The sequence below is a fragment of the Choloepus didactylus genome, chromosome 1 (assembly GCF_015220235.1).
Source record: "Choloepus didactylus isolate mChoDid1 chromosome 1, mChoDid1.pri, whole genome shotgun sequence".
Classification (NCBI taxonomy): domain Eukaryota; kingdom Metazoa; phylum Chordata; class Mammalia; order Pilosa; family Megalonychidae; genus Choloepus; species Choloepus didactylus.
The window spans coordinates 91,798,718-91,815,402 of NC_051307.1; the positions used below are offsets into that span (position 1 = coordinate 91,798,718).

The window sequence follows — 16,685 nt, forward strand, 5'->3', positions numbered from 1 at the left end:
AAGGCTTCAAAATAACCTGGCCCGACTGATTGAAGGAGATTTTTACAGCCCTGATCAGGTGACAGAACCTCCTGGCATTGCCAGTGTCTTTCCACAGATGCCTGTTTCTCCTTTTTTATGAAAAGAACTCTTTGGAGGAAAAGAAAATGAAGCAGCACATTTCTCTCATTTTATTTTTTACAAAATATTTTCTTTGTAATATATCTGATGGGTTTGGCTTGGAGACTCTTCTGCCTCGCTTTGTTCTCACTCTCCATGCAGACTGATTTATATTCACCCAAGAGAAGGGAGCTTAGCTGGCTGGAGCTGGCATTTCTCTGTACTGGGAGGTTATAATAAGATCTTTCACTGCACATTCACATCTATTGTGCCTTTTGTTCCCTTCAATTGCCCTGTGAAATAAGTAGGGTGGGGTTTCTCACCCCCCTAGAAGAAATAGGTTCAGGGAGGCCCAGGTCCTACAACCAAAAGCAAGAGCAGGTCTTGATTCTGGTGCTTTGAGAGGCTGAGCTTAGCTGGAGAAGTTGAGGAAGAATGATCGCTAAGGCTCCGGTACTTTCTTAAGAAAGGCCAACCTCAGCCCCTCCCTTGTTACACATCTGCTTGTAGAAGGAGAATTTCCTCCTCAACAACATTTTTTAATCCCTTGACTGTCAGGGTAATTATTTGCCCTCACCCACACCCTTTCCCATTGACTCAGGAGTACAGTCATAGCAGCCAAGAAAGGAAACCCAATTATGTGAATTTGAAATGTCTAAATTGATTTCTCAAACCAATAGAGTCCCTCACCACATCCTCAGTCCCACACGAACTATGGCCCTTCACCCTAGTCTGGTGGCGTAACCCATTTCATTTATGTTGCACACTGAGAAGATTCCAAGGTGCCCTTGACCCAGGAGAAGTTGCTGTAAGGGCCTGCTGTTGGAGGAGCAAATGCCAAGATGCTCACCGCTTCCACCCAACCCCAGAGCTGTTAAGGTTCACCTACAGGCTCACTCAATGTGATTTTCTAGTCAATTTAACAAAATTTGATTAACATGAGGCATTGTGGTGAGTGCTATGAAGGACCAATGAATTAAATAAGATTTGGTCTCACACTTGTGAAGCTTCCAATCATGTGGAAGAAGGCAGCCTTTATTATATAGCAGACTTTAAAATGTGCTTTAATAGAGGCATGGAGAAGGGACTGACTACTTCTGACTGGAGACAGTCATTCATTCAGTAGATATTTTAGTACCCACTTGGGCACTGGGCTAACAATAGTAGCTACTATTAACCTGTCTTTCCTATTTGCTGGGTACAGTATTGAGTCTTTTCTTCCCAATAGTACAATGACATAGGTACTATTATCATTCCCATTTTTCATATGAAAAAAAGCTGGAGCACAGAAAAGTAAAGGCACTTCCCCAAGGTTGTGTATTCCTAAGCGGCCAATCTATCTCCCAGGAAGCCTGTGAGCATAGTCACTGGCTTCATGAGATGCCAGTGTATGAGTTGGGTGAATTAATAGAATGTTAACGTTCTGGAAGAAAGGTAAAGAATGAGGAAAGAGCATGAACAAAGGTCCTGAGGTATGAAAGGGCCTGACGTTTCAAGAGGAGTACATGGTCTGGGTATCTGAGGTTTAGGGTATTAGGAAGACTCCTAGGAGATAAAGCCTGTCAGACAGGCTGGGTCCAGGCTTGCTAGGAAGTCTGGACTTGATCCAGTGGATGGCAAGGAGCAATTGAAGAGTTTTAAGCAGAGAGTCAATATGATATTGTGTGTTTTAGGAAAATAACTGACATCTATGTAAAGAATGTCAGGGACAGGTGGTTTGGAAGACTATTGGAATAGAGCTAGTGAGAGTTGAAAAATACCTGACTCAGACAGGGAATGGGGGACAAGGTGGGGAAGGGGAGAGGATGAGAACTAGTAAAAGGTTGAGAAGACGCAGGAATGAAAGCAACTGAGTACAGTACAGGATGTCAGGCTGTGGGCCTTCCCACTTGGGGACTCCAAGGTAGTCCCCAAATTAATCCTCCACTCTTTCCCAATCTCCAGGGCAAATTTTAACCTGTTGTGAGCCCATAGACTCTGGGGGGTTCTGTCACTCAGTAAAAGAAGTTTTGAATGTGGGGGTATGATCAGGGTCAACTCATTAAGGGATGAGACCCCAAAATACTCATCCATAAACACTTTATATAATGCCAAGATCTTGGCTTCCAGGTTGGAAATGTGATTCATAAAAAATAAGTCATAACATCACCTGCAGTCCCTGACTTCTAGGCTGCTAAGATTCACCCATGTGTACCTGGGCTTCCTAACCTCAGTGTCACCTTCCTCTGAATGGGACACTTCCGCCTCCCAAGCATCCACTTGGGTTCTGAAGGAAGGCCAGCCACAGGGCAAAGCCAGCCACCCCAGGTCCCAGGCTACCTGTACCCAGAAAGCTGCCCTTAGGAAACTTTTCTAGGAAAAATTAGCCCCGGTGACCTCCAACGTTACAAGGTAAGAGAACTTGGGCCAGATACTGCCTTGTCTTCACCTCTAGCCATTTTTAATTTTGTTTTGTTTACTTTCTTCCTCTTCCCCCTCTCACTGCCTTCTTCCTCTTCCAGCACTGGTTAATTTTCCTCCTCTATGCATTTTCCAACAACCTACAATGTGCTAAGCACAACCCCTGAGAAAAGAGTGCGGTGGGTCCTTTTCTTCTATGGTAGAATCTGATTGCCCTGTAGAGCCCTCCTGTTTCCCCGCAGTGAGCCATGAGTCCTCTTGGGCAGATTCCAAGTCATCTCATCTGCCTGTTAGTCTCTAAAGGTTTATGAATGAATGAATGAGCTCGCACACTAGTTACAAGTACTCGCTTACACATGAAGCAGAAGGGAAATATTATGGGGATCCCAAGAGAAAAAGATTAATCAAGTTTGGTGATGTTTCAGAAGAGTCTTAAATGAACAATGGAACTTCAGGAGATGGGAGAAGGAATAGCAAATGTATCCCATTGGGAAAGTGAGGAGAAGAGCAGAAGTAATAGCTAGTTCTCTTATGGTCTGAAGTACTTTTGGGGAGGAGTGGTTAAGTAATATTGAAAAAGTATTGCAGGGCATACTGTGCACAGGCTAAGAGATTTAGACTTAATTGGAAATAAGAGGCCATTGAAGGTTTTTGAGTGGGGATATGAGATGATCAGACCTTGGCTTTATGAAAATTAATCTGCTATACAAAAGAGGTGGGAGCAGGGAGAAATAAACAGAGGGACCCCTTGGGAGATTTTTGTTATGGGTCAAGCAAGGGAAAATGAAACCTCAGATTAAAGTAGTGGAACTAAGAATCAAGTAGAGAGATGCTGAGGATATAGACTTTCCAGGACATGGTAACCAGTATCAGGGAAGTCTGGGAAAGAGAACGAGGAGGGAGCATTCCAATGTTGGAACTGTGGTGGTAAGCCAGTGCCTGAGAAGAGTCAGGCTTGACCAATAAAGGTGTCGGGAGGAAGACCAGGTCTGGGAGAAAGGTGGTAAGTTTTATGTGGAATATACTGAGTTTGAAATTTCTTGGGGTCATTGACATAGAGCTGGAGATTTGGTACTGGAGTTGCAAAGTCAGGACCAGAGACTAGTATTTTGGAATCATCCACAGAAAAGTGGTGGGTGAAGCCATCGACTTGGATAAGAACACCCATGAATGCAGAATGAGAGAAAGGCGCCAACTTAGAAGCTGCTCTCTCTCTTCTCTAATCCATCTCCACCGACTACAGTCTCCTGTTCTCTTGTATTCTTTTTCACCTCTCATCTTTTCTCCCTTTTCTTCCATTCATCTCCTCATTTACTTTTACCTTTTTTCCTTTCCTCCAATCCACCTCATTCCCTTCCTCTTCCTTCTTGTACCTTTTTCTTTTTTTTCTTCAACCAAATAAATGCTGGTCAATCCATTACCTGTCTAAAGTTATATGTGAAATACTTGAGGAGAATTTTTTTAATATAGAGTCAATCATATCAACTACTTAGGATTAGTGATGAGCAGTTTATACAGACCAGGAGGCTCCTTTCAAATTGTTCTAGGCATCCCATCTGGGTGTGTGAAACAGTGAGAAGGCAACACTTGGCTTTGCCTTGTGAAAATCTACCAACTCAGACATAAACTAGTTAGTAGACACTGCCTGGAGCACATGCCCAGCCAATACTGGCTGCTTTTAAAGGCTCTCACTTGACTTTTCACCCTCACACCCAGCACCCTAACTACCAGAGGTGTACTCCTGAGAGGCAAGTCAGGGGAGAAGCGCTGGGGCAGAGTAGAGTGGGTGGTAAAGAGCAGATTAGATTGCTGGCCCCTCCCAATGAGGAAGAACTCTGTTTTCCCCACAAAAGGTGTCACATGGTAGGTGTTTCATGATCCATTAGTGTTTGCTCACTGCTTCGTCTCCACCATTGGCTGTAATTACTTCTCTCTTAGGGCTTGCCACCATGTTGCAGTTATTTGTTTACATGTATGTCTCCCAGTTGTCTGGTCTGTGTTCTCTGTCTGCATCTCCAGTGTGAGCCTCAGGGGACAGATGAGCAAGATGAGCAGCCCTGGTTCAGAAACCTGTTGGTCTCACCTGGGAGGGCACAGGAGGAAGAGGGAGTAGCTAGGGTGTATGGAGGAGCCCAGAAGGCAGGCACAGAGAGGACTGGAGGACAGGGAGGAGCTCGATGTGACAGGAACGCTCCCCAGTTGCCCCACTCTCCTCCTGAAGTCTTGTTGTGGTCTGTTGCTTGTAGAATTGTATGGGGACATAACCTGTTTAATAATAAGCTTCAAACTTCTTGCAAGTTTTAAAAATGATGGTACTATGGATTAAGGGAATAGATCAAAGAGACATTTACTTCTACTGCCGTTTGAGATTATGTTGCATATACATATTTATCATTGCTGCTTGTTCTATGGCCTTTTAGAAATGAGCAGAGATAGGAATATTTTCTAAAAACTTAGAGAACCGTTCTGGTTTGGCCAGACTGAAAACATGAAGGGTTAAACCTCCAAACCAAAAATCACGTCTAAATTTTTGGATATTACTTTTCTTATATCGGTTCATTTTATTGCCAAATCTCATCACTTAAAATCATCTAAAACCCCTCCCTTCCTGCTCTGAACATAGATTCACATGAAACCAGGGTATATAGAAAGAAGAGGCAAAGTTATAGACGTTTTGGTTCATTTAGTTATCTCTGAGTTGGGTTTAGGACATTTGGTTTGAGTTTCTTTTGACCCACTTTTATTTTTTCAGCTATGTAGTTTTGAACTGGATTTTGTGACTGATGATGAAGTATTTGGGAAAAATGGAGTGGGGGATTTTTCTTCTGGAGTCGGTTGACAACTGGTTTTCTACACAGGTGGAATATTGCCCCCACTAACAGAACTCAGTGTCAGAGTCTCCGACTGAGTCTGGTTAGAAAAAGATTCAAGATTTTCTCAATGCTCAGTTTATTTTATTCCACGCTGGTTGATTTTATCTGTAATTCTTCCCTCTTACTTCACTGCCTTCCCATTTTGTAGAAAAATCAAGAAAACTGTTGGATTTCTCTCCAGAAGGAAGAAACTAAGTTGCTGATGGACCGCTGTGGTTCTTTTTCCCATCTAAGAGGAAGCACTACCACCTGCGCCCTCTGCTGTTCAAATAAAACCAGATTCCTGAGTTTATTTCCCATCCTGCCTAAACCAGCCTCGTCCTCTTGGATTTTGCTATGCATTCGCTTGTTCTCTCCCAGAAAGAGAAAATATGCATTTGATACAAAGCATATCATCTTTCCCCACTACCACTTCCATTTCAGATTCCAGTCTCTCCTCCTTCCCAACTACCACTTTACATTGATTCCCAGTGTGTATCCAAGGAAGGAAGGCATCAGGTTTCAAGAAACATATGCAGCTTACGATTAAACCCCCAGGTCCCAGGCTGACAGTTCAGGTCGCTGCACACCAACCACGATCATTAGATAAGGTGGTCAGCAGATCTACATTCTAGGCTACTAGTTGAGTCACCTCAGTTAATTTGATTCATCAAATATTCAGTCTTCTGCTACGTGCAAGATGCTATGTTTAGCACCATGAAAGATGGTGACTAAAACATACGAAAGATTAGTACTGTCAAAGGCTTTACTGTCTGGTAGGCAGATTAACAGGCAGGTAAGCTGTTATGATACACAGCAGCAGATGGTCAGAGTCGCAGAGGTATGAGTACAGAGGGGGGAAGACACTGACTGGCCAATGAGATTCTTGCTCCAGTCATATTCCCAAGTAATGGAAGTAGGAAACATTTTCTCAGCACTTCACTCCCAAATTAGGATCCTACCATTTAAAAATTCCATTGATTTAAGAAGCATGGAGGGGGCACTCATGGTGCCAGGTATTGTGCTAGGCCCTGGGGCAGTAGCAGATGATGATGCAGTTTGGGCCTTGCACTTGACAAATGTGGAGATAATTACAGCGTGAGAAAGGCATCCTGACTCTCCTCCAGTCCACACTCTGACGTGCTTCAAAGCTAAAAGAGGAAAAACAGGGAAGGTATCTTCTATGGGCATAATCTAGAGTCAAAGTTAGAAAAAAACGGAGTGTGGATCCTGCCCCAGCTCTCGGTCCTTGCTGGAGCGATTTGGAGAGGGGGACTGTGTAGTGATGGGATGGAGGGGAAGTGGGGAGCAAAGGTAAGCAGGTAGGTCCTTGGCTCCGATGGCAAAGTTTCACACCACTTTTCCCAAAACCCTCCCCTGCACCAAATGCTATAGTGGAAAAAGCATGGCTAAAATTCAAGAGCTTTCAGATCTAGTCCTGTGTCCCTCTCTAGGACCTTACACTTCTCCATCTCATCTAGGAAATGGGAATAAATAACAGCTGCTCTGTACTTCCTTCCAAGTTTTGGAAGAACAAAGGAGTCTGGGAGGAATAGTTTATGCCTAGTACATAATGCTACCCATTTATTACCATTATCAGTGACACGTTGTTCCTGAGTTGGGTTCTCCCCACCTGCACCAGCCAAGGGGCAGAGAAACGCAGTCTGATGACTTCCACAGGTCCCTTCGTGAGAGAGAATCTGCAATTAAGCTCTATTGACAACTTTCTCTCCAACTTCCCCACCAAAAGTCTATATCCAAACTAGGAATATTTCCTTTTTAAATAGTGCATGTGTTTAATAGTATACTTTACACAGTTGGGGTTATGTGAGGAGACAGGAATAAGGTAAGAAGTTCTCTAAGCAGCAGTTGGGGTGTTGTTTTAGAAATGTACTGCCACAGTGCAGGTTTATGAAACCTCCAATTAAAATTTTCTAGCATATGAACCTGCTATTTGCCCCTTCCATAGTGGGCCCTCTCTCTGTGACTTCTGGTGTAGACTCCCTGTCTTGCTGTCTGTGGATTCCCAGCATGATGGGAAATACAGGCCATTGAACAAAGTTGGCAGCATTCTCCAATTGTGTTTTTACCTCAGGGTCACTCTGTGTGCAGGTGGGATGGTGGAGAATGTTGTGCTCCACATTTGTTGAAGGCCAGTAACTAACACCAGCCAGGAACTCCCCTGGACACTTTGCAACTATCATTTAATTCCATCTTCCCCACTGGACTCTTGGCCCACTGAGGGTAGTAAGCTTGTCTGCCTCACTCCCTGCCTGGTTGCTGCCAAACAGACAAGTGCTCAACCCCATAGATCTTCATCAGATAAAATTGCTGAGTCCTTTGATCAAATGACTGTTCCAGGGAGGAATTATTATCCCTTTTCTACAGATAAAACTGAGTTCTGAATTGCTTAAGAAAGTTGTCCAGATCAAGATAGCGTGTCTGGCCTCAGGACTGGATACTAAGTGTTCTGTCTGCTCCCAGAGTTTGCAGCCTCTCCTGGACACCATGCCACTAAGACCCTCCTCTCTCAGAGGCTATGGATTACATTGTCTTTAAATCATTTTTCAAAAAGTTTGCATTCCATCTTTGTTTGAAATTCCATCTTTGTTTTCAAACAAAGATGCTCGAGTAAAATTTTACTAGTGACAAACCAGAAATAATTATTTTATAGATTTTTTGGTCCTATATCAGTTCCTATTTATTTACCAGTCCTAAATTCTTAGGAGAACTGAAATGAGAGCAAAGGTTTTTGTTCGTCCAGCAGCTATGTATTGAATGCCCATTTTGTTGCAGTCCCTGGGCTACAGGCCTGAGGCACAAAGATGAATAACAAATGGCTCCTAGCCTTAATAGGTCTGACTACAAAAATTACAAAAGCGAACCATGCTGATTGTGGAATATTTGGAAAGCCCAGGTAAGAAAAGAAATAAAAAAAAATTTAGAGATCCTGAGGGCAGAGCCTGTGTCTTAATCATCTTTATCCATAAAGCTTTACACAGGCCTTGGAGCAGAAGACAAGCTCAATAAGTGTTTTGGTTTGTTTTTGTTTTTGTTTTTGTTTTCCTTCTTTTTCTTTTTTTCCTTTAGCTGTCAAATGACTGACTCTGATGTCATTCTTGCTGCCTTACGCAAGCCAGGAAGATAAATTTATCGCTTCTATAGCACCCCCTACTGGTGATATGGTGCTGCTTTCCATACTTCTGTAGTTTAATTGCTCACCATGAGCAATTTGCATCCCTTCCCTATGGTGACCCAGCACCCCCTCACATAAAGGAGGTCTCTAAGGTGTGGGCAAAGCCATAGCTTTTCTCAAATACATTTCCAAAATGCATCCCCCACCCCAGTCCAGAAAAGCCTCTGGGGCAGGAAGTTGGTTTATCCAAGGTCAGGTCCGTTGAGTAGAGAGGAACTTTCAGCGGAGTTTCTCAAAGCAGGCTGCTTGTTCACCTGATAGATCGTTTAAAAATGCTGGGCCCCACTTCACACCCCTGAAAATAGAATCTAGGCATGGGGCCCAGGCATTGGTCTTTTATAAAAAGCTGCCCAAGTCAGGGATTGAAAACCAGTTTTTTAAAGGAAGGCTGGGGTGTTATCAGTGGCCTTTTGAGACTAGCAGAGGGCACTGCAGTGGTCAGTCTTTGGACACTCAGCCTCAGAACTTGACCCTGCAAGGGTTTTCCCCAGGCCACTTCATGGAAAGCCTGCATGGTGTAAGTGGGCAATTGGTTTACAAAGGAAACAGCATCTTTGTTTCTAAAGGGCACAAATAGGCCCCTGAAGAAGGTAAGAACACACACAAACCAGACATGATCACATGCAGATAAACACAGGGAGATTTGTGTAAACACCACCACTGGGTTACTTTGTAAGGCCCATGAGTTTTCTGGTTTCATTATGAAGGAAAATAGAACTTTGGGAGGTAAACTACTAGAGATAAGTCACTTTAACAATAGGCCATTGAGCAGAAGGGAGACGGATTAGAATTAGATCATCTTTCTTCCTCTTTTGAATTATTTAAATAGTTATTGAGTACTTGTTATTGATCAAGCACTGTGCTAAACATTTAATATACGTTATTTCATTTAATCCTTATGTTAGCCCTTTGCAGTAGGTATTCCTCCCATTTTATAGTGGAGGAAATTAATGCTAAGAAATTTTAAGTACCATAAAATCACAGTAAACAAAAGAAGTAACCCAGCCTCTCTGATTCCAAAGCCTTTGGTTTTTTCATCACGGCAGGCTTTATGCCCCAGGCTTGCATGATTAGTAGAGAAGATGGAGGGAAAATCAATATGGCCATCCTCTTAAGCAGAATGGCTAGTCAGCTAGAATGTTCTCCCTTCCATGAAGATCCAGGATGTCGTAAGAGAGGCAGCATAGTATGTGTGAAGAGCTCCAGTATTCCCTCCTCGAAGCAGCCATGTGACCAGGACATGGTAAAGACAAGTTACTTAGTCTTCCTAAATCTCAGTGTTCTCACCTATGCAACAAAAAGGGTTAGACCCATTCAGTCAGTGCTTTTCAAATTGCCCTGTGGATACCTGGGCGACAGGAGCTGGTGCTGGTGCAGGACAAGCAGACAGGACTCCCTTCCTTCCCATTTAACCAGAGAAGCTCTGCATTCAGCTGTTTGAAAGAATTTCTCCTGCTTGGGGGGAGGAAACATTTGGAAGAAAGCCATTGGGTTAGTTAATTTCAAATGACCCTTCCAGCTTGATGGGTCTCAGATCCTCTGTTCTGGAAAACTGGTGATGCTGGAAAGAATCCGTGTCATCAAGTTGCTTGAGTTAAAGTCTGTGTATTGAATAGTAAGAGAGAAGGGGGTTTTGTGTGTGTTAAAAGGGAAGAAAAGCAACTGGGGAGCTGGGGGACAGACGGTCCAGCTGCTGCTAGCAGAGCTTAGGAGTCACAACAAACCTGCCTGCGGCCCCGAGCCCCGCTTTTCCCCAGCCCGTGGGAATGTGAACAATCACACTAGACAGGGAAGTAAACCAAGGGCCTTTGTTGTTGAAGAAGGGTTTTGTGAATGTGATAGTGATAACCATTACAAACAAAGTGGGAGGTTGAAGTCCATGCATCATCTCCCTAAATCGGACTTTTTTCTTTTTACCCAATAGGGTAAAAGTCTCTTGTTCACTTTTAGCAGTTTAGGAAATAAGCAATTTTCTGTTTCTTTGTATTTTTCAGATCTTGAATCCAAATTTCATCCAAGAAGGTGAGTTACATTTTAAGAGGTCGAATTGAGAATGTGGAGATTGGCTAAACAGACTATGGCAAACCAGTGTTGATACGGAGCCTTTAAACAATATTGACATCACTATGTATTTATGGACAAGGGAAGATGTTTATGAAACACTATTAGGTTAAAAATATTGCAACTCATTATATAGATAATGGGATCCAGTTTTTGTAAGGAAAGTTTCTTTATATGAAGTCTAAAAGGACACATACCAGAATCTGGACTGTGACATTATGGAGCTTTGTTTTTCCTTTTTGCTTATCTGTATTTCCTAATTTTTCTATCAAAAAAAAAAAAAAAAAAAAACCTATTTTTTACTTTTAAAATAAGAATGACAGTTTAAAAAGAAGATTAGAGTGATAATTGGGACTGACCACAGGAGAAGGGGCGTAGATGACTGCTAAGCTGAAGAAATTGGAATCATTACTACACAAATGGGTGGGGAATGAGAGTGTTGTTTTATAGAATGTCTGTTTAACTAAGTTTCTTCTGGACAATGTGACTGAATGTCAATTTGATCACAGTGGCCCCAGAGTTCCTTGTGCCCCTAGTGGATGTGACCTGCTTACTTGGGGACACCGTGGCACTGCAGTGCAAAGTCTGTGGGCGGCCAAAGCCCACCATCACCTGGAAAGGTCCAGACCAGAACATCCTCGACACTGACAACAGCTCAGCCACATACACTGTCTCCTCCTGGTAAGCTGATTGCCCCCACATCGGCACCAGTGGCATCTTAGGGTGGCATGGAGGGGCTAAATCTGGGACATAGCTCCTGTTCTGGCCCCTTAGCCTCTCCCAGAGAAGAGATGCCCTGAAGCCTATTCTAGCCCAAGCACTTGCCTGTGGTTAGGAGCAAGACTGAGTTTAAAACCATGGGCTGCTCAGTCCCCCACAGTAGTTTACTCAGGGCTGTGAGCTTTAGGCATGGCCTCTGCAGCTCACACTCTACAACCTGCCCTTCCACCTGGAGAACACGCTGGTCTCACCAGCACACACTTCACATGCTGTCAGCATCTTGTAGACATGCCTGGGGCAAGCAAGAATGGTTTAGAAAGAGTGTGTACTGGACCCACATTAAACAAGTAAAGAAAAACATAAACTTTTACAGATCAGGTCAAATATGAACCATAGTTTCAAAGAGCGTTTATAGTCACTGCCTTACATTGATTCTTTCCCTAAGGATTCCTTAGCTGGGAGAAGTGGCGAAGCCTCCAGACCTGTGGTAAGAAGTGGTCCTTAACTCCAGACATCATGGTGCCTGTTGGACCCTTCAGAATCCTGTGAAAACAGTGATCTATTAAATCCCTTTATTATCCTAAGAGCCATTTTCTTAGAAAAAAACAAGGCTTGCTCCAAAGTGTGCAAGCCAGAAGCATGCTTCTACACAAGAAGGCCATTGATCAAAACTGGATTGACAGTCTCCCAGCCATGCTGTTAGTATCTATTGCTACTGATTATGAACTTTATTATATACGCCTGCTTACAGTGGACAAGCAGTATCAGGCCCAGTATGCTTGAGAAACATTTATGGAAGAAAAACATAGAAAAAGAAACTTTCATCCATTAACTCAATTTTTGTGCATGTGAATTGGGAAAAGAACCTTCATTATTTGGTACTCACAGCAGGAACTCCCTGACTAGTTCATAAAATATCCCTGGACCCAAGGGGCTTGGTGTGAGGGCGGGTGCTTGTAGAAGGGTCATGAAGATTACCAGCTGTGTCACAGCCCGTGGGGAGGGAGCAGGCAGATGGGGACTTAAGGTTCAGCTTGTATTTAACCCTTTCAGAGCAGTGTTTCCCTTATGAGGCTCCTGAACCCTATACTGGCACAAATGGGAAAGTTGTTGTTTCAATAGGGGAATTTACCTTTTACGTAATTTGATTAATTATTTCGAGGGTCCCAGATATAGAATTTGAAGAATTTGAACATTTTCATGCTTTAACTTTTCCATTTTTCTTATACCTCTCATTATTGATTTGTGAGGCTGAAAAATATTTTAGGGAAGCCTCCAGACCTGTGGTAAGAAGTGGAAAAGTTGCTTGTGGTAAAAATAATAATACTGCAGGCCTTTATTTGTATGGGACTTCAGATATGTCAAACCATGTACTAATTCTCATCTCATTTTATTTCTTATCCTAGTCCTCATATATATATATATATATATATATATATATATATATATATATATATATATAAGAACACCTTGAGAGATGGGTATGGCAAGAATTACTTTCCCCATAAAAGGAAATGAGATGTAGAGAGGCAAGGTGATGACCCAAGGTGGGTAGCAGGTAACAGAACTGGGACCCCCAGCTAGCACACCGAGGCCCAACCCTATGGGATTTTACCCATCAGTCAATCATCTTTAACCTCCAACACTACATTTAAAATCCCATCTCGGTCCCAATGAGGAAGGCAAACAATGGGCAATTTTCACAGGACCTTCTTACAGAAGCTGGCAGGACTCACTTCTGTACTCTGCTCTCAGTGATACAGCCAAGGAGTCCAGCACAGGCAGGACAGGAGCAGGTGTACGGGAGGCTACAGGAAATTCAGTACCAGAGTTTGAAGGGTGTCCTTTTGGTGTTCCTAGTGATTCTGGTGAAATCACCCTGAAGATCTGCAATCTGATGCCCCAGGACAGCGGGATTTATACCTGTATAGCAACAAATGACCATGGGACCGCATCAACGTCTGCTACAATTAAAGTGCAAGGTATAGTCTCTTCGTTAGTCGAAACTTTTAAGTGGATATTACACAGGCTCCCCTAAGATCTGGGGGAAGAAAGGTCCATTGTGAAAAATCCAAAATATAGTTCTAGTAAATGGGAAGAGAAGCGAAGCTTTGCCAAGAGCGGTCTGTAGCCAACCATAAGCCTTGTGGTGAAGGCTTGGTCAGATGAATCCCTGACCAAGCTTCTTCTCAGCGTGCAGTTATTTAGCCCGAGGAAGAACTTCAGACAGCAAGGTGTACCAGCCATTTACTCCAGGTCTCCTCTGGCCCAGACAGTGGTAGGTCAGGTCAGGTGTGCAGGTCATCGTTAAAAACTGAGACACAGTTTAGATCATGTTCCTTGGGTGACTCTCAGACCTGGTGTAAGATGCCAAATTCTGCAGAACTAGCACCTGACTCTAATTTCTCTTCCTGTAGGTGTCCCAGCTGCCCCTAACCGGCCCATCGCCCAAGAGAGAAGCTGCACCTCGGTGATTCTCCGCTGGCTGCCTCCCTCCAGCACGGGAAACTGCACAATTTCCGGTTACACCGTAGAGTACAAAGAAGAAGGTGCAGTATCTCCACCTCCTCTTCTTTTCCTGTCTTCTCTTCCTCTTACAAAGGTCCTTCAGAACCACAAAACTGTTCCCCTCCACGTCTTTCCTAAGCTGTTCTTTCTTAGACCTTCCAACTCTGTACAAAGGCCTCGGTGTCAGCAGCCTTCTGATCTCAAACAGAGAGTGGCTTTTGTTTGCCAGGATGAGGTAAACCATCCCTTACACTCTTATGACCCGTGGCAAGTTTCAGAGTGCGTTTACCTCACATGCATTTCTGTGTTCAACTGGATGATCAGGCCCATTTTACAGATGAAGAGGTGAAGGCCTAAAGAAGTCAAGAAAAGTGCCTGAGGTTGCAGTTAGAAGGTGGCGAGATAGGACTAGATCTGAGGCATCTAGTTGCTAATTTGTGATCTTTCTCCCAGAGTAATGACTAGGGTAGTGTAATTAGAGCTTTATCTCCCTCTCTCCAAATAAAACTTAGAGAGCAAAAATAGACACATAATAACTCTTTATATTGTGTAATTGTGAAATGTGCTATATTTACAAGCTAAAAGTGCATACACTTCCTCAGCAGCTAGAAACAACTGATCTTGACCCCTAGTTACTGAAAAGATTTAGTTAAAATAAGAAGCTTCCAGGCAGCTCTAACTGTTAAGCACACATCTCTGAACCACATTATGAATTACATAGTTGAATTGAAAGCTACTGTTTGGCCCATGGAAACAAAATCATTCATTTTCCTCTACTTCCCATTGCTCTTGATTTAGCTCTTTCTTCTTCTCTTTCTATTAAATAGTCCTGCATAGTTATAAAGCTGTTTACTTCTGCATCTTCGCTAAGCTGTTCACTCTCATGTCTCCCAACTCAGGGCAAAGGTCTTCAAGCTGAGCTGAGAGACCATTTCACACAGTTCAAATTTACCTCAGCATTATTCATTCCCTAGTTCATATGTGCTCTTGGGCAAATTGTTTAATCATTCTGAGCTTCAGTCTCTTAATCTGTGAAGTAAAATTAATGCTTTCTATTTCAAAGGGTTTCTGTGGATTTAAAAGAGAAAATTAAATGAGAGAATTGTGAAGACACCTTCCACAGTATTTTACAGGCACATAGTACATAGTACATGTACAACATGCTCAAAACATGTTAATTTCCATTTTGTTTCAATTTTCAAACACCTAACTTTTTTATTAATTTACAATGTATTCTTTTTATCTTATTAAAAATTTACCATATGTTCCTCTGAAAATTCTGTACCACCTATGCCTTTTACCCTTACCCTTATCCACTGGGAAGTGAACAAAATCTATAGGCAGATCCTCAGAAAGCCAGCCTCTCCCGCACCCCTCAGGATTCACATAGCTATTTAGGAAATTGAACCCAAACCTGCCATGGTTGGCCCACAGGCTTTCAGAGGTCTCCCTGACAAGGGGACCACAGCCATCCCTTGAATTGAATGTGTCAAATTTTCCTCTCTTTGTTTGCTGAAGGTCTTTGAAACAATGTCCCTTTGACTTTTTCTCTTTTGCTCTCCTTGGAAACTGTGCACTAGGGTCCCAGGTTTGGCAGCAGTCGGTAGCTTCCACCTTGGACACGTACCTCGTCATTGAAGACCTCAGTCCTGGGTGTCCGTATCAGTTCAGAGTCAGTGCCAGCAATCCCTGGGGGATCAGCCTTCCCAGCGAGCCCTCGGAGTTCGTGCGACTTCCAGAATACGGTGAGTCCCAGCCAGGCCCAGGTCCCCCAGGCAGTGGATGGCAGGGCGCCTGGCCGCTGTTGTAGACATGCTGGCCCTGGCTGCTAACTGGCACTTCAGGCCACCGTGCAAGTGGTGACCTGGATCTGCTCAGTGGCTTCAGTCAAGTAACATTTTTGAAGTCTGATGAAGACTGCTTCCATAAAATGTGGCTCAAAGTGTCTTGGGACAAACATTAGGTCTGTCACCTGTGCCTAACCCTGGGCCTGCCAAGTCTCCCGGGATCCCTTAGGTGTCTCCAGGAACAGAGAGTAGGGCAGGCAGGAGTCTCAAGTCACTTCCATCCAATCTGCCCCTCTCCTGAGACAAGGACGACAGAGCCTTCTCTCACCTGGGCATGCCATTTCTCAGAGCACCAGGGACCCACTCACCAACTAAAAATGAGAGAGGAAAGCAACTAGTTTGAAGGATTTCACTGTAAGATGAATTTTGGACAGTTTCTCCAGATTTGCAACATGATACATTTTTATGTAGATTTGTTACAAATTATCTAAGATAAACATATAGCTAACTATACACAAGTATTTTACAAACATGGGTCTTATTTTGCTCATTTATTCACTATCTCACTGAGCCATCTTGGTCCCAGGGATATTTTCAAAGAGGAAAATTGTTAGCCTAAAGAAGTATCCAAATAATGAAATTTCAGGCAGTGCAAGGGAGATGGTGTGTGTGTGTGTATGTGTGTGTGTGTGTGTGTGTGTGTGTGTGTGTGCTGAGGCAGGGAGGGGAGGCAGGGTAGGAGGTATCTGGTGATCAGTCACAGTATTTAAGGGGCAATGGGCTTGTGTCTCTTTGGGTTAAGGGAATCCAGAGTCTCCAGAGGAGCTTTGGAAATTCTCTAGGGCCTTGGGAATCCAGAAATGGCCTCCAGCTCCACGCCCACCCAGCTCAGCTCCCATCCGGTGACTGTTCCCATGGGCCTGTGACTCACTGGGAAACCTTGGCCCTGGGTTTCTGTTTCCTCAGAATTCGATATGGATACGTCACCTTCAGCCGTAGCCATGTTGTGCTCTGGGCCGGAGATGACGGGCTCTGGGAACTGGGACCCTGTGGGCTGAAGAG

The 16,685-nt window shown here is 43.6% G+C and overlaps 1 protein-coding gene across 11 annotated transcripts in view; it reads left to right on the plus strand.

Moving 5' to 3' along the window:
* Positions 1-16,685, plus strand: part of KALRN (kalirin RhoGEF kinase) — a 749,960-nt gene that overhangs the window by 698,235 nt on the left and 35,040 nt on the right. For 10 of the 11 annotated variants that reach the window (XM_037837128.1, XM_037837181.1, XM_037837192.1 and 7 more), the window contains 5 exons: positions 10,542-10,569; positions 11,118-11,289; positions 13,189-13,310; positions 13,746-13,877; positions 15,417-15,581. In XM_037837128.1, the coding sequence (XP_037693056.1) occupies positions 10,542-10,569; positions 11,118-11,289; positions 13,189-13,310; positions 13,746-13,877; positions 15,417-15,581 (619 nt within the window). Of the gene's footprint in view, positions 1-10,541; positions 10,570-11,117; positions 11,290-13,188; positions 13,311-13,745; positions 13,878-15,416; positions 15,582-16,685 lie in introns of those variants that run through there. The other variant, XM_037837206.1, reaches the window with a different exon arrangement.